The sequence below is a fragment of the Pyrgilauda ruficollis genome, unplaced genomic scaffold (assembly GCF_017590135.1).
Source record: "Pyrgilauda ruficollis isolate IOZ18807 unplaced genomic scaffold, ASM1759013v1 scaffold62, whole genome shotgun sequence".
Classification (NCBI taxonomy): Eukaryota; Metazoa; Chordata; class Aves; order Passeriformes; family Passeridae; genus Pyrgilauda; species Pyrgilauda ruficollis.
Genome location: NW_024527933.1, coordinates 2160809 through 2177440, shown reverse-complemented (window position 1 = coordinate 2177440; position 16632 = coordinate 2160809). Strand labels below are relative to the sequence as shown.

At 56.3% G+C, this 16632-nt stretch overlaps 1 protein-coding gene across 1 annotated transcript in view; it reads right to left on the bottom strand.

The window, feature by feature from the left end:
* Nucleotides 1–11904: 11904 nt before the first annotated feature.
* LOC121362475 (carboxyl-terminal PDZ ligand of neuronal nitric oxide synthase protein-like) overlaps nucleotides 11905–16632 on the bottom strand; it is a 28244-nt gene continuing 23516 nt past the window's right edge. The window contains exons 7-11 of the mRNA XM_041484001.1: nucleotides 16271–16431; nucleotides 15070–15237; nucleotides 14239–14416; nucleotides 13658–14006; nucleotides 11905–13553 (exon numbers count right to left, since the gene is read on the bottom strand). Of these exons, the coding sequence (XP_041339935.1) occupies nucleotides 13079–13553; nucleotides 13658–14006; nucleotides 14239–14416; nucleotides 15070–15237; nucleotides 16271–16431 (1331 nt within the window). The 3' untranslated portion in view covers nucleotides 11905–13078. The remainder of the gene's footprint in view (nucleotides 13554–13657; nucleotides 14007–14238; nucleotides 14417–15069; nucleotides 15238–16270; nucleotides 16432–16632) is intronic.

The window sequence follows — 16632 nt, the reverse complement described above, 5'->3', positions numbered from 1 at the left end:
TTGCTGAAGAAAGACAACCCTTCTCTGCAGAGGCTGAAATTAGGACAAGCTTGGGGTCTAATTGCATTCAGCTGAGTGAGTGCAGTGAGGTTTGGCCAAGCAGAGGATGAGTTGTTCTGGGATGTTAACACGTATCACATCAGATCTTTGCTGACCCACTCCAACAGTTGATCAGGAGTTTTTAGATCTTACCATGTTCTTTTAATAACTTACTATTGTCAGCATATTGTATGAACCATTGCACTGCTGAACATCTGCTGTGGCATTAATAGGCATGGGCATTCCAGTAGTCAGCCCCTGATCACAATTTAGGAGTATTTTTTCCTATTAGATTGCTTCTGAAAAAAAAGACATTCATAAATAGGGGAGCAGGTTTTTTCAACAGCCTGATAGGAACCCCACCCTTAAGTTGGCTAGTACTGCAAGCAAAAAAAAAAAAAAAAAAAAAGTGATTTATGTTGAGCCTCAAAGGTTTAAGACTATTTTCTGTTTCTTGACAGCTGAATATACAGCCTCTGGGGTCAGAGCTGTGGGATCCAGTAATGATACACTGATCATGGTTTAAATGTCAGATTTAACTGTCTGCTGGCCTAGATTCCCTCTTCAGTTTCAAGCAGGAGTGGGCAGGTGAAAGTACAAAAGAGATCTGCAGAGAAAGATTATGAAATGATAAAGCCAAGTAGAATTCAGCTGTAGTCTGAGCATTTCCTTCATTAACCTCTGTGATAATTGTTTCTTGTCTTTATCTCTTGGCTAAATCTCTGGAAAAGTGTTGCCATGAAAAGAGGCTTTTCATGGTGCTTTGGACAGTGCCTGAAGGCAGCTATTTCTGCTCAAAATCCTTTACTTTGTGGCTTTACTCAAACCTGGATGCCCCTTTGGAGCTGTAATGGAAACTAGAACAAGTGGATGTCAAGATTCAGTAAAGACCATAAAAGTATTTTTGAGGAATGTGTCTTGACAATTTTTTGGCAGATGGAGAGCAGACACAGATTCAACACAGATATTTCCCTGGCCCTGTGAGAAGTGTTATTTGTTGTGCTGTGGGATCTCATCTTTGCCAGAGTTTCTAATCACATGTTAAATTAGCAGAATGTTAAGCCAGTGTTGTAGCTTGTTCCACTGTGGGTCAGATTGGGCAGAACCTGCTCCATTCTTTCAGACTGTGGGTGGGAAGAGTAAAATTGAGCGTAATTTCAGATCTCAGCAAGGTGGGACTGCATTTCTGGTGCAGCAGTCTTGCGTGGCAGTAGCACAACAGCACATTTCTGAGAATGTCTCTCTCCAAAACATCTGGCAGCTGGAGATGCCCTGGTTTCAAATGGTTCTGCTCAATTCAGGACTGTACAATCCTTCTGAAGCTCTCTGTGTGCTCTTGTACTGGAAGAGTTTAGAAGCCAGGATCCAGCTGGGCAGTAACAGATTTCAGACTCCCTCTTGTGGCTGCGTTAAGCAGATTTTGGGCATCTCTCTGAAGATTCTGCCATTGTGAAAATCCAAAGGCTGCTGAAAGACAGAAGCTTGATTAGATCTTTTGTCTTTGCTATAAAATTCATGTTGTCTCAACTTGATTTTTCCTACATATAAAAATTCTTGAGTATGAAGGGAGAAGAGGAAGAAAAATTATTTGAAAACTATTGCCTCAGTCATATTTGGTGTGGTTTAAGGAAGCTAAGGCAGAGTTGAAGTAGATGGAGGTGGCTGGGAAGTCACAGTGTACATTGTAATTCCTTCTCTGAATCCAGAAAGGAGATGACCCTGGTGCTGCAGAGAGCAGGGTGCTTCTGCACCTATGGGGCTGGTGTGAAATGAGTGGGACGGGCAAGGATGGGGAGCAGGTTAATTGCAGCATTCACCTTTGTATGAAAGCACATTATTTCTCTTTGTTAGGAGCAGACATGGCCTCACCAAATGGTCTTACTGATGTTAATAACTCTGTTCATAATTTTCTGGTTTTTCATGTGAGCCCTTCTACCTGGGGACTTGATCTGAATCTAAGGCGCCTTCTGCGTGGCTGAGTGTGGTGCAAATAGTACTTTGGCAAAGGGAGGAGGTCTGAGAAAACACAGCACAGCAAACTAGAAGCAAATAGTCCATGGTGTGAATTTGGCTTTAAAGCAGTAAATCAGCACTGCAAGCAGAAGCAGATGCTGGAGGACAGGTGGCTCCCAGACCCCCAAGGCAGGTCAGGAACAGCTCACTCCCTGGTGAGTGGGCTTGGTGGGCTTCCTGGGCTTGTTTTCTGCTTCAGCAAATTTCTCCACTCCCACGTGCTGCCAGAGCCTTGGCAAGCCCCACACAGGCTCAGTGCAGGTTCCTGTGTGCTTGGCAAGGGCAGGCAGTGAGGGAGGAGAGCCCCATTCTCCTGTGCCCAGGCTGTGCCTGGCTGTGGAGAGCTGCCCCAGGCTGTCCCAAGCTGGGACACAAGCAGAAGCTGCTGGGACGTGAAAAGTTTTGCTATATGTCATACATCCAGGAATAGGGGCCCAAAGAAGAGGGTGCTTAATGGGGTAAAAGCTCTTTTTTGCATCCCAAGCACATCCCCATTGCTGCTGCCCGAGAAATATCTTAGATCACGTTTGTCTGTTGCTGGTGCCTGAACAAAAGGATTCCAATCTGCAAGTTCCTGTACTCTTGGCTGGGCTTGGCAAGTGCAGGTGGTTCAAGGGAGGTTTGGTTCACACTGTGTTCTGCAGCACAAAATGGCAAAGAGCTTTTGCACTTTTGATGGGGTTTAAATTAATTTTTCCCTTCTCACCAGGGTAAATGAGGGCTGGGAAGAATGGCCATGCCTGTTGCTTTGTTAAGCTCAGCTTTGGCTCCAATTCTGGCACCGAGAAAGGAAATAAAATACAGGGAAGGGGAGCTCTATAAAAGAGCTATGGGTCTGCTCCCGAGTTGATAGGTTAAACCACACAAAACCCTGAATCTGAGGCATTGCTCTAATATTTGTAAAATCAGCATGGCAGCTCTGTTAAGGGCTATGAGTCAGCCTGAGGGTGGTTCAGCTCTTTATAAGTAGTAGCACAGCCTTCTGCTTCCATGCGAACAGGAGCGAGGATTTTAATGGAGCCAGAATTACCCCTTTGGTTAGAGCACTGTCTGACCTCTGCTTTGTTCTCTCTGCCTCCCATGTGCAGCTGCGCCGAGACAGGAACCTGACCCAGCTTTGGGAGAAAAGGGCTGGATGGAGCCCCTAAATGTGGGATCAGTTCAGCCCTTTCTCCCTGCCAGCTTCCCGTGCCCAGCCCGGGCTCCCTCCGGGCTCTGCCGCTCGGTCCCTTATCGGCCCGGGCTCAGGTGAGGCTGCCCGGGCTGTGGCTCTCAGGCAGCCGCAGGCAGCGGGGCTGGCCCGGGTGTGCTGGGCAGGAGGCTCTGCCCGGCCCCTGGCGCGGCCTCCGGCGCTCGTGGCCAGCCTGAGCTCCAGGCTAAACAGAGGAAGGTGAGGGTCAGCCGCCGACAGCTCTGCCCAAGGCTCAAGAAGCACATTTTGGCAGAGGAAAGAAATACAATACAAGCAGGGAGGGAAACTCGACTTCCATCCAACCCCCTCCAAGAAGCTTTTGGCTCCCTACAGCTGCTGGAGTCTTTACTACCAGTTACTGGGCTCTTTATTTTTACAGGCTTTCATGTGTTTGTTTTCTGTCTCTTAGACCAGTGTTTCAGAGGGGACAGAGCAGAAGAGAACAGGAGTAGTGGGGACTGGAGGGTATGGCCCTGCACAGGGGGACAGGCAACCCAGCTTCCCTTTCCTGCCTGTCACTATCTCATTGTGTGGCCTTGGGGCACTGTCACTTCCCTCTCTGCCCTGGCTCCTCTGCGATGGGGTGGTTCCACCCAACACAGCTCTCTGCTTGTTTACCATCTTTGTCCTTGTGAAGAGCCTTAAAGGAGTCTTGGGGGAAGCTCTGCCTGGGCAGGGCAGGCACAGCCACGGCCCAGTGCTGTTCTCCTTTCCCAGAGCAGCAGGAGCCGCACGGTCACAGGGTGTGGGTGGGCAGAGGAGTGGCTGTCACCTGCCCTGGAGCCTCTGCCCTCTGTGGGCACCCAGCTCTGTGATCAGAGAGGAGCTGGAGACCTCACTGTGGGGTGGAAGAGGAGAAATGTCTCTCTCAGCACTCTCGGAGGGGTATTTCCCAATTCTGAACTGCTCCTGCCTGTCAGAGATCACAGTGGCAGCACCCTGCCTTCTGCTGGGAGCCGTCCTTTGCTGGTGCTGGGAATGGTGTGTGCAGGGAGCCAAGGAGCAAGGGAGGAGGTTACAGCAGAGAGAGTCCCCAGAACACATGTAGCATCCAGCCCTTGCACACCCCTCTCTGCTCCCCATCACTGCTTGCTCAGAGCCTTTGTTTCTTCTAACCATGAGTGAAACCAGTTGTGGGAGGTTGTGCTCAGCCATGACATAATCTGAGTCTGGGACTCCACTGGAGGAATCCTTTTGAAGATTTTCTAGTCTGGCTAATTACAATAAAACTATGGAGGTGCTGTGCTCTAAATCATCAGAAATTAATAACTGGAGGTTTCTGCTTTCTTTTTTGCTAGGACACAAGCCAGAGCAATTCTGCCTACATCAGCAGTGTTTTCTTTCAGGAAGGTCTGTCAGAAGCACATTAACGTGTTCACAGAGCCGTTGTCCATCTTTGGTTTTGGTAGCAGATAATTTGATTAAAAAGATGTCACTTCCTTGCTCCTTTCTCTGCACTGCCCTTCTGTGTTTGTTTCAGCTTGAGCAGCAACAAAGGCCTGCAGGATTTATCTGCTGTTTATTGACATTTTTCCTTTCTGAAGCGCATCCTTACGTTACCCCACAGAGTTCAGCTTGTGTCAGCCACAGACGGGTGATTTGAGGAAAGGCAACAGTAGCTGGAAATGCCCCTTCCAGCCTCATTCCATCACAAAATACCCACATCAGCAATGCACTTAAAAACTGAATTTGAATATCTACTTCCCTTTTAGCTGTTGTTGACCTTAAAATACGTATTTGCTATTTTCATCTGTATTTTACGTATTTTACATTTTCATCTGTATCCTACTTTTGGGAGGGTGTGTAAGTCCTTGTCATCTGGAGAAGCCTGTGGTGTCTCATTCTCTGCTGAGACTGAGTCTGCTCCCTCTCGGTGTCCCTGGCAGGCTGTTCCTGCCTGGTCACTGCTATTTCCTCTCCTTTTTTGCCCTGGGGTTGTAGCTGGAGTCACACAGGTTGGTATCTCACCTGTAGCTTTCACATCCACGTCCACAGGTGAAATCCTGTGTTAAACCAGGACTCTGGAGCTGTGGAGAACCTCGAGAACTTCAAGCCCCATCTTGGTGTTTCTTTCTGCCACCGCAGGCCACCTGCCCTGTGGATCTGGGGGAAGAGAGCCCCACAAGCACTGCTGGAGCTCTGTGTCCACCTGTCTGCAGTGTTTCCAGAGCACCTGGAGCAGCCCAAGCTCCCGGCTCCTGGCGCTGGGCCGAGCCCGTCGCTGGGATGTGGGTGGCTGGGCCCTGGTGGGCAGGCAAAGTGCTGTCGGAACAAAACTGAATTGAAGTGATTCTTTTCCTCTCCCCTTGGCCTGCGAGGAAATCTTTTTCCATTTACTATAAAACATGGTCCTTAATAGTGCTGAAGTGTTCTACATATTTTAAATAAACATGAGTGGATTTGAGCCCAGGAGGACATGAAAGAATGCAGCATTTGCGGGGTACCGGCCCGGCACACATGTCAGCAATTTGGCTGCCTTGTGTACTTTGGCTTTTAAAAAAGCATTTAAAAGTAAACAAATGAAGGAAAATCTGGCAGCTGGATTTCAAAGTAAATTGCTTTCAGCTGATATACCCTGTTTCCAGCTTGCTTGGGTAGTATCAAGCCATACACATCCAGCAAGAAGAGCGAGCGGCCAAGGAGAAGAGCGGGGGCGGGAGAGAGAACAAAAGCAGGGAAGTTCTGTGGATTTAATTCTTCCATTTCCTTCCTTTGCACCAAACCCTCCCTGCCTGTCAGTGCCCTCTCATCAGCCAGGCAGGTTCATGCTTCAGACAGCAAACTGCTCCATCTTCCCCTGGGCCCCGTTCTGCCAGGTTCTACCTCCCTTCCATCACGTCTGGAGCAGGAGTGGGATGGTGTGGGATGGGATGGGATGGGAGTAGCATCCACAGAATGCTGCTCAGCTGTGACCTGTAGTGCTGCTTGAGCTGCTCTATCAAACCTTCATCCCAGCCACTGCCCCACCAAGCAAAGGGTCAGCCCCATCCCACAGCCCAGACCAGCGGGATGAATCCATCCATGAGGGGTTTGGGAAGTGCAGGCTGGAATGCTGCTCCTTTGGGACTGCCAGGCTGGAGGGGGGGGTATCACCAGTCTGCTGGTGGAGGGAAGCAGAGGTGGAAGTGACAGAGATAACAAGAGATAACAGAGTCATTAGAGGAGCAGGGCTGTGGGGAGGCCCCGCTCCTGCGGAAGAGCCTGGAGTGTCCCCGAAGGAGGAGATTCAGCAAATGCTGACAGATGACAGTGAGGTCCCGGGCTGGACAAAGGGGAGGTTGCTGAGGTCACACTTCAGCTCAGCTTTGGGCTTCTTGTGCTTTGACTTGCGTTTCCTCAAGTTTATAAAACTTTCCACGGGTTGGTTCAGTGGAAAGGGCAGAGGAAACTGGTGGGTCTGGAATCCCGGTGCTGCGGGGCCAGGGCAGGGCTGCTCCAAGCCCTCCGGCAGCCCCTGCATGCACAGCACTCATTGCTGGGGCTGTGAGCTGGGGCCAGCCACCAAGTGTCCCCAGGGGCTCCCAGAGGTGACACAAGGAGGGTGCGATGCCCTGGGCAGGTGCCCTGGCTCAGCACCCCTGGGGAGCCCCACGGCCCAAGCAGAGCACAGACACCTGGGGTGACTGTGGTGCAGGTGTGGTGGCCCCGTGGACAGCGTGAAGGTGGGACCTGCATAAGGAGCTGTGGCATTTGTCCAGTCCCTTGGGGACTGCAGCTATGCCACAGGCGATGCCAGGCTGGCAGGTGATGCCAGGGTCACAGGTGATGCCATGCTGCCGGCGTGCCCCTGGTGCTGCAGTTCCCCTGGAGCACCCAGGAGCCAGGAGAGAGGCAGCCAGAGCAGAGGGGACAGTGTCCCTGCAGCTCCCTGAGAGAGCCACTCCGCCCCTGGCTGTGCTGGGCTGTGGGCACGGCTTTGTGTGATGCTCTGTGCCAAGCATCAATTATTTGGTGTGTGCCCCTCTAATGGCTCTTCTCCTCCCTGGAACTCAGCACATGGGCTCCATTTCCCAGTTTAGCACTAGCTCCAGGCTCTGGCAGTGCAGAGGTGCTGCCAGCTGGAACCTGCAGGGCAGAGTTGGGGTGGGCAGTGTGGGAGCTGGAGGCAGCCGGGGCTCAGCCTCTGTCCTCGGCTCATCCTGCCAGCAGGGCTGACAGTGCCCACGTTCCAGCATAGCTCCCATTATCCCTTGGCACAGGAGGACCCTGGCACCTCTGTTGGGAGCTGGCAGTGCCCGCATGCACCTGCCAGCACCAAAGAGCTCACCGGCATTTTCTTGTCCCTCATTAACGTGATGGAAAGTCATTTTTTGGGTCCTCTCCCCACTGCCACCTCCTGGATCAGGATGGGCGTGGGAATGCCCAATGTGCCCATGACCCTCCCACCCCAGGTGCACAAACCCCCAGCCCACCTCCCACCAGGCCAAGGAAGAGGCCCTTCCCAGCAGCTCATTTTTGGCTGATTCCATAAAGCTGGGAGGGAAAAGGGCCTTCCCCTGTGTGGAGCACGTGGAGCCTCCCTGCCTGCAGCTCTGGTGAGTGCTGTGGGTGCTGGGTTTTGGTGGGGTAGGTTGTGCTCTGGGTCAGGCTGTGTCACACACCAGTGTGGCTGTCACATGTCCTGCCAGGAGCCCTTGTTGGGCATCTCAGGTGCTGTTGGGAAGTGCCTGTGCATGAGCTCTGTCCCCAGGATGTGCCAGGTGGCTGCAGCTGGAGTGGGAGGGTGAAACCCACTGGTGTCCAAGTGCTCATAACCCAAAAGTTCCTGGTGACCTGTCGTGTGCCCATCTCCTCCCCTGCGGGATGGGCAAAGGGCTTTAAGGCTCTGTAGAAGAGACAAGTTACTCCTATAAAACAAGAAATGAGGGAAGGAGGAGAACTGAGCCTGCTCCTGGTGTCCCTGGCTGTGGGCAGCACTGCCAGACCCTGCCCTTCTGTGTCCCCAAGCCCCTGGAGCACAGGGACCCGTGGTCCCACAGCCTCTCCCTGCCCATTCCCAGATCTCTCCACAGGCCGCGGGCTCGGCGTGCGAGGCCAGGCTCTGTCTGCTGTTTCCTTATAATTTAAAAGCCTTCCTCACATTAATCTTTTTATTTTTATTTTGACAAATGTATGTTTCCAGGAAGTTGCTGAGGTCAAAGCAGCATCTGTTGCTCGTTATTTTGGGGGGATGCAGAGGGTCTTTGTGAGGGTTTCCAAAGCAACAAGGAATTAAGTGGTTTGTAAAGCGGAGAGGAGGAATGAGGAGCAGGCTGGGGCTTCCCGAAAGGCGGCTGAAGATGCTGATGAAAATCAGATCAACTCGGCTCTATTTTCTTGGAAACTTGATCTATTTTTCTTGTACAACTGTCAGCCTGACTCCCGTATTCCAAGTGCTTGGCCACTGCCAGCTCCGCGTTTCAGCGCTGGGATTAGCGTGGCCCCGGTCAGACTCACTTTCCCCGGCTCGTGCCGGGTGCTGTGGGAAGGGAGTGGAGCTTTTGGGAGTGGCAGTGCATGTCCCCTGACTGGGGACACAGGCCAGAGACCCCTGGGATGGGCACCAGGCCACTGTCCCCTGCCCCAGGGCTGTCCCTCACCCCAAACTCACACCACGAATTGCCCAGTGCACCCCACAGGGGGCCTGTAGCCAAAAGTGCTTTTTCTTTCAAAACAAGCTGAGGAGAGTCTGGTGCCAAGGCGAGGGCTGCAAGGAGCCCAGGAGATTTATCGCTGAGGAAATACTTTCTCCAGCGAGGGCTGACGGCCGCAGCAGGAACAATGGGAGATTCGCAACGTGAACAAAGCTGATTTCGTTCTTCTTTTTATCAATGCGTTTTCCTTGCGGATCCTCCCTTCCTGGAAGTGGGAGATGCAGCTTCCCCCGCGCGCCGGCCGTGTAATCAGCAGGAATGGCCATATCCTGGCTGGGAAGCGAGCTGTGAAACGCTGTCGCCCGCAGTGATTTATGAGCCCGTGGCAGCGGCCAGCGGCGGGGCTGGCCCGGGGACAAGGTGCCAGGGCGCGTGCAATATCCACGTATTCTTTCTGCTCCTCGCCGGCTCCCCGGGGAGCCGCCGGAGGAAGTTAATGGATTAGACACACACGTTCCACTTGATTTTTATTTTTTATTGCCGTGTCTTTCCAAATGCTTTTAGCAGATGTACGAGCACAATGGAGCGGGGCGATGAGCATCCCGGCCGGGCGGGCAGCGGGGCAGCAGCCAGGCTGGAAAGGTCAATGGGGAGAGTGCTTGCGTGGGGACACCAGGACAGCCTGTCCTGCCGGGTACAGTCCTGCCCCACCGGGGCCGTGCTCCTGCTGCGGAGAGCAGGGATAAGGGGATTGCAGCTCCACCGCAGCCGGTGCTGACCGACAGCCTGAGGCCGCGCAGGGCCGCGGGCACGGCGGAGGCAGCCGGGGCCGAGCGGGTCTCACACCCTGCCTGGAGCCGGGATGTCCTTCCCTGGCGGCTCACGCCTGTGGAAGTGGATCGTTCCCCCGCCAGGCTCACACTTCTGCCACATTATGCAATCTTCACCCGATACTGGGAATATGAAATAATTATTCCAAGTGATCAGATTTTAATTATGCAACACAGAGGATGATTATTGTACACCAAATTGGTGCCGAGTGCTTAGTTATGTATATGCCAAATTTAGTCTATACTATTATACCCAGTGGGTGGCCGTAGACAATCAGGAAGTAATTAGTTTTGCTGGAGGTTGTTCGCCTGCCTGGTTCGCTGTGCTGTCTGGGGAGCGTCTTGCTGCGCTCCGTGAATACCGCGGGCTCCGAGTTCAATACCGTCTTTTTGTGACAAGCTAATAAGCTGTCTGCATGGCGGCCTGTAATTAGCGCTGTCGATATTCATTTGGAAACGGAGACCGCGCTGAGCGGCTCCGCCGACGGCGCTTCCCTTTGTCGTGGCTCTGGGCTGGTCCCCCCTCACCGCCCGGGAGGGCGATGGGTGCGCGGGGATGGGGATGGGAATGGGGATGGGGATGGGGATGGGATGGGGATGGGGATGAAGATGGGGATGGGGATGAGGATGGGGATGCAGGCAGGGACCGGAGGCGCTCGCTGCACCCTCAGGTCCCTGCTGAGGAGAGCACCGGCCGTGAGGGTGCTGAGCCCCGGAGATCAACACCTGCCCCGCACCCACTCCTGTGTCACCCCGGCCCTGTCCTCCATGGGGGAGCTGCCACTGGCCCCAGGTGTGGGATGTCCCCAGGGCTCTGTCCTGGAAGGCTGAGCTGGTGTGGGGTGTACGGTGTCAGGGGGATGGGGACATGGAGGGGTGGCCATCCCCCTCCCCTGAGTCGTGGGCAGTCGGGGAGCCCTGAGCATCACTGGGGTGTGCTGAGGAGCTGCATGTTTGCACCTTTCCAGGCAGCCTGGTCCTGTGGGATCTGGGCTCTTCTGCGGAGGTCTCACATGCAGAATTCCTGAAGGGCCTGGGGCTACATGAGCTGGGAGATCACTGGAGCATCACTCCCCTAAGTAGTGTTTGCAGCTGGTCAGTGTTGTGGGGGCATGAGGAACCGTCCACTTCTGTTGGAATGGTCTGGATTTGCTGGGTGGGAATTGTCTGAAGTATGGAGCAACTTTTACCTCTGTTACACAAAGGAAACTTTCCTCCTCTTTCTGTCGGAGATGCTCACTCCATTGAGATGATTGGCATACTGGAGAGCTGAGAAACTAAATTGTTTATACACTAATGAATAGAAGCTTGATTGCAAGATCCTGTTTGGAAAATTATAGTGCTGAATTGAAGCCGTACAATTACATCCAAAATGCTGCATATTCATTTCATCTGCTTTGCATAGAGATTAACAAGCGAGCCCTAAAGCAGACTCTGAAATTAAAGCTAACACCAGATTTAGTCACAGGTTACAAACTAAATGGCATTGTTTGATGGATATGAATCTTTACCACCTGCCTGCCTGATGATTGCTAGCAGCTTAGCAGACAGCAAAGGAAAAAGTTTCTTCCCATGAAGGAAGCATAATAAGGCTCTGGGCTGGAAGTGCCCCCTCCCCACGCAGGCAGCCCCCCGGCAGATGTCTGCAGTGGGCCTGGGGAAGGGGCTCCCTGCTCCCCACTCTGCCATGCTGAGGCTGCACCCCCTCCATGGAGGGATGGAGAGGTGGCCTGGAGACCCCACAGAGGTTCTGGGTGCTCGGTCCCTCCATTTGGGCCTCCCGCCCTGCACGGGGGAACAACCTCACAGGGTCCTTGTCCCTTCTGGAGTCTCTGTGCTGAATTGCCCCTGGATTTCCTTCCTCTCCTTGCAAGGGTCAGGAGTCTGCAGAGGGCAGGGGTCTCTTGCCTGTCCTGACTGCAGGCAGCCCTTGGGATCCCAGTGCCCTGGCATGCCACTGGTCCCATCCCATCCGGCTTTGCCATCTGCATTCTCCTGCCCTCCATCCTCTGTGCTGTGGACAGGATTTATTTCAGCAGTAGAAATGGGACCAGGAAAGAGCAAAAGGAGTGTGTGGGAAGCAGGGCCCTGCCTGGTGCTGCCCATCCTGGCAGGGGCTGCTCAGGGAGCAGCTCAGGGGCTCAGCAGTCATTCCCAGCAGGAATCTTTCCTCTTTGGGAATACCTGGGAGTTTCCAGTCCACCCCACAGGCTCAGGACCCACTGTGCACGGGCCCCACGGGGCAGAGACACAGCACTGGCTCTGCAAATCAGTTTATTTTTTTCTTTAAAAGTCCATTACCAAACCACAGCGTCCTATGGAGGGGCTGGGCTGTCACTACTGCACTATGGGACAGCCCAGCTGAGCTTTACAACCCCCGGCCCGGTCCCCAGCCCCCTCCCAGCTCTGTCACTGCCATGGCTGGCTCTGGGTGTGTGTCCTGTCACCCCCTCTCCCTGTAGGAGCAGCACCATGCCAGGGACAGGCAGCACAGCTGCTCCAAATCTCCATTTCTGCTTGACACTTCCCAACTTGACTCTCTGACACTTTCCCAACATCCTCTGACAAACAACCAAGGTGGATGAGCATCACCCTGCCACTGGCTTCTTCCTTAAACCTTAACTCCTCCCAGGACACTCACATTTCTGAGACCAAACCCAAACCACACCGTAACACCCTAAAATCAGCACAAGGAGCAGCCTCCTGCCTGCAGCCAGCAGCAGCTCGGGGGGCACGGGAGGGCTCTCTGCCCTGACCCCAAGACATGGGGTGCACCCTTCCTTAGGGGGTCACCCCCCTGCTGCAGGCTCCCATGGCCAGCCCTGCACCCATCAGTGGCCTCAGAGGGGTGGCCCAAGCTATGTGGGGAGTGGAAAAAGGCACCTATGGAGGCAGTGGTGGCTTCACTGCGTGGGGACACAGTGCTGGGGCTGCTGTCCCCAAAGCAGAGCTGGGCACAGCGTGGGGCTGGTGGACATTGGCAGCTCTGGAGAGACCCAGCGTGGTGGCACCCTGGGGAGCTGGGCAGGGGAGTGGCACCATGGCTGTGCTGTGTGGCCCTGCTCAGGCTGCCACGGGTGGCAGCTGATGAACCAGAACAGCCTCTTGTCCCACAGTGCTGCACCATGCCCTGCCCAGGGCTTCCACCCTGCAGCTCCCTGGGAATTCTCTGCTGTGAGCATCCCTGGCTGTGTGAGCAGGGACAGGATGGCAGTGTGACAGCAGTGTGAGCTGGTGCTGACTGAGGCAGGGCTGGCCAGTCACATCCTCTGGGGTGGCCCTGTAGGTGGTGTGGGAAGCCATTATGTGGGACAGGGACAGGACAGGGACCTGTCTCGTAGCCTGGGCACAGGGACCCCCAATCCCAGCACAGGGCTGTGGATGGAGCTGCTGGGGCTGCCAGCCACCAGCTACCACCTCTTGTGGCCCCACTAAGAGGGGACTCTGCTGGGCCCCAAAGCAGTGTCCAGCTCATCTTCAGAGAAGCTGATGTGCAAGCAGGTGTCATCTGCAGGGGAGAAGGGCAGTGAGCTGTCCGTGGGGCTGCCCAGGGCCACTAACTCCTTGGCCAGGGCCTCGCTGGCTGTTGGGTCATGGATGCTGGCCAAGGGGGACATTGGCCCACTCTCTCCAGTCCTGTCCTTGCCCAGAGTGTGCTGGCAGCCCCCGGCAGGGCCGGGCTCCATGCTGGAGGCAGCACTCCGTGCAGGAGTCCTTGCCTCAGGGTCCAAGAGGGTGAGGGAGCTGGCAGTGATGCTGGTGAGGCTGGAGATGCTGGCACTAGGTAGGCTCAGGTGGGCAGTGCTCTCGGGCTTCACCTCCACTTCCAGGCTCGGGGAGGTCTTGCTTGACCTTTTGCGCAGGATGGGTGGAGGCGGGTTGAGCTTGGGGATGGGCGGCTGCCGCCTGCGGAGGGAAAGCAGAGAGAGGAGGTGATGGGCCACTACTTCCCTGCAGCACTCAGGGTGTTCCCGCTGCAGCTGGCAGGAGACAGAGGTGGCACACTCTACCTGTCCTCGTCCCCTCTGGCCGTGTCCTCCGCCTTCTGCCGGCCGCTCCCGTTGGGCAGAGCGAAGTCGCTGACCTCGGAGCCCTCCACGCGCCGGCTGAGCCCTTCCTGCCCCTCCAGACACTCGTCCCCTTCCTTGCTGCTGTAGCGGTGGCTGCCCCTGTCCAGGCTGACGAGGTTGAGGTAGGAGTCCCTGGGGCCCAGGGAAGGCAGCGAGCCGGGGGCCACCGGGCTGCCCAGGATGCTGGCAGGGGTGGAGGTGGACGGCAGGTGGACGTCCAGGCTGTAGTGGTTCTTCAGGTTCAGGGAGAGGGACTGGGCCAGGGACAGGTTTTGCAAGGAGTGGTCAGCTGTGAGAGATGGACAAGGGGCATGTGAAAAACTGGGGATCTCCAAAGCAGCTGCTGCCCTCCACTGTGAGGGGTGCAGAAATGCCCCAGATCCCCAGAGCCTGCTGGGATGGTACTGGGAACACTCCAGTTGCTTCCTGTGACTGCAATGAATGCAGTGATTGCCCAGAGGGATGGAGCTGGGGGCATGCCAGCATCCAAACAACCCCAGTGAGTGTGTCACTGTCCTCACCTGGCTGCCGATGCTCATCGCGGTGCTCCTCCCGGGCCTCCAGCACTGTGAGCTGCCGCACCAGCAGCGAGACGTGCTGCAGCAGGTCGCGGTTGGTCAGCAGGAGCTGCCGCACCCGGGCCTGCGCCTCGATCCGCGCCGCTGTCTCGGCCGCCAGCTGGTCCTTCAGCAGCTGCACCTGCGAGACGGGACGGGAGATGCGAACAGGGTCACGCGGACGGGGTGATTCGGACGGGGCGATGCGGGACCGGGCGATGCGGGACGGGAGGAGCATCCCCGGGAGCGCCCGGTACCGGCGGCGCCACAGCGCCCCCTGCCGGCCCCGCCGCGCCACCCCCGAACGGTCCCCCCGAGCCGGTCCGGCCGCGGGCGGGGATGCGGCGGCATCCCGGGGGTGCGGGGGGTGTCCTGCTGTCCCCCCGGCAACGAGAAACGCGCAGGGGATGTGCCCAGACGGGAGGCACCGGGCTCCCCTCTCTGATGCTGCATTGGGGGGTGGGATGGTTTCCAAAAACGGGATGAAATGGGGTGAAACGGGAGTTGGGGGCTCTACCGGGCCCTGCAACACTCCCAGAGCAGCCTGGGGCCGTGTGAGCAGCCAGCTCCGTGTCTGGGAGAGCTCAGCTGTGCTGCAAGCGATGCTGCACGTGGCGCTGAAAGCAATGCTGCGAGCTGGGCTGCAAGCGATGCTGAGAACTCTGCTGAGAGCTGCGAGCGGGAGCGCTGCCAGCACTGCTGCGAGGGCCGGCCCGCTCCCACCGAGCCCGGCTGGACGCTGGCCCGGGGGAGGAGAAGGGCTGGTGCCGCCTGAGGGGAGGGCAGGACGTGTACCTGGGCCACAGCCACCTGCGTCTGCTGCTGCTGCTGGAGGAGCTGCTGCTGGAGCAGCTGGAGGCAGTGCTGGGAGGCCAGCGGGGTGATGGAGGCCGAGGAGCAGGGGCTGCCCGGGCTGAGCAGCTGCTGGGAGCTGGCCAGGTGGAGGGAGCAGTTTTCAGCATCCTGGGCACAAAGAAATGGGCAGGTGAGCGGATTGACTGGCTCAGGCTGGGATTTGGATTTTGGGTCCCCACGGCGCTGACCCCAGCGCAGCAGAGGAGCTCCTGTGCTTGAGGCACCGAGGGGGTGTTGAGGGACAGCCCTGGGCTGTGAGCTCTGCACATCTGTGGGATCCCCAGTGTTTCAGAGAGGCTCCTTCCAGAGAGCTGGCAGAGCTGCCTTGGCGGTGTTTGGGGAGGGCAGGTCCCCAGGGCTCCCAGGAAGGAGACAGCAGGGAGTGACCCAAACACTCCACACCTTTCCGTGCTGCGGCTGCCCAGGCTGGGCGGTGTCCTGGTGCCTGAAGCATTTGCCAGTGCCTGCGGCCACTGCCCTTCCTGCTGCTGCCCTCCCCTGCTTGGGCAGTGCCAGAAGGAATGCACAGGAAAGCCCAGCCTTTCCAGGCACGCAAACGAATCCCATGGATTCGGGGAGTGCCTGTCACTGCAGCTGTTTCCAGGCAGCCCTGTGAGCGTTACTGTTGTGTGAGCTGAAGCGATGCCATTCAGGCCTCTCCGGGAAGTGCTCCCAGAGCTCTGTGGAGCACCCATTCATTAAGGTGGAGCTGCTGCTCGAGCTGAACGTGCCGTGGGTGCCTGCACTGCCAGGGCTGGGCCTCCTGGGGACGTTGCTCCCTTGGCCTGGAGCAGGAGGGCAGCCAGGGATCGCTGCCACGGCAGTCGAACAAGCAACTGCTGCAGAGCAGCACTGAGGGCACGGAAATCCAGCCTGGGTGGGGTGAGAAGCCTGCTCAGCCATGCACTGCAGCCCCCACCCCTGCCTCTCGCCTCAGCCCCCACCCCAGCCCTGGACACGGCCTCGCTGCGGGTGAACTGGGAGCTAACAGCCTGTCCTGAGCAGGGAGCCAGGAGGGAGGGCTGCAATGGGGTCTCCATGAAAGCACCTCCAAATCAAGCCATGATACAGTGACCCCTGAGCAGAGGCCCCTCAGCAGCAGCAGAGCACATGAACTGTTCTCCAGCCCACCCCCCATTACCTGGCCATTCTTTTCCTTTGAGGCTTGACCAGCTTTCAGCATGCCAAGGTCCCCCCTGGCACCTGGCAGCTCTCTGGGTCCCCTCTCGGACACACAGATGCCACCAGGATCGATGCCAACCTCGTCCACATCCGTGATCTTGGAGCCCTTTATCTGGTGAACTTCAAACAAGATGGACACATGAATGGGAGCCTCCTTTCCCTGCCAGGACCCAGTAAGAGCTGGGGCCCTGCACGGAGCTGGAAGCTGGGGGAAGCTCAGGGACAAGAGCCAGGACTTGCGCCAAGTCTCAGCATGCTGTGAAGGGGCAGGAGAGAGGGAATGGTCGACCGAGGGGCTGCAGACCCTCATCTCGCTGAATG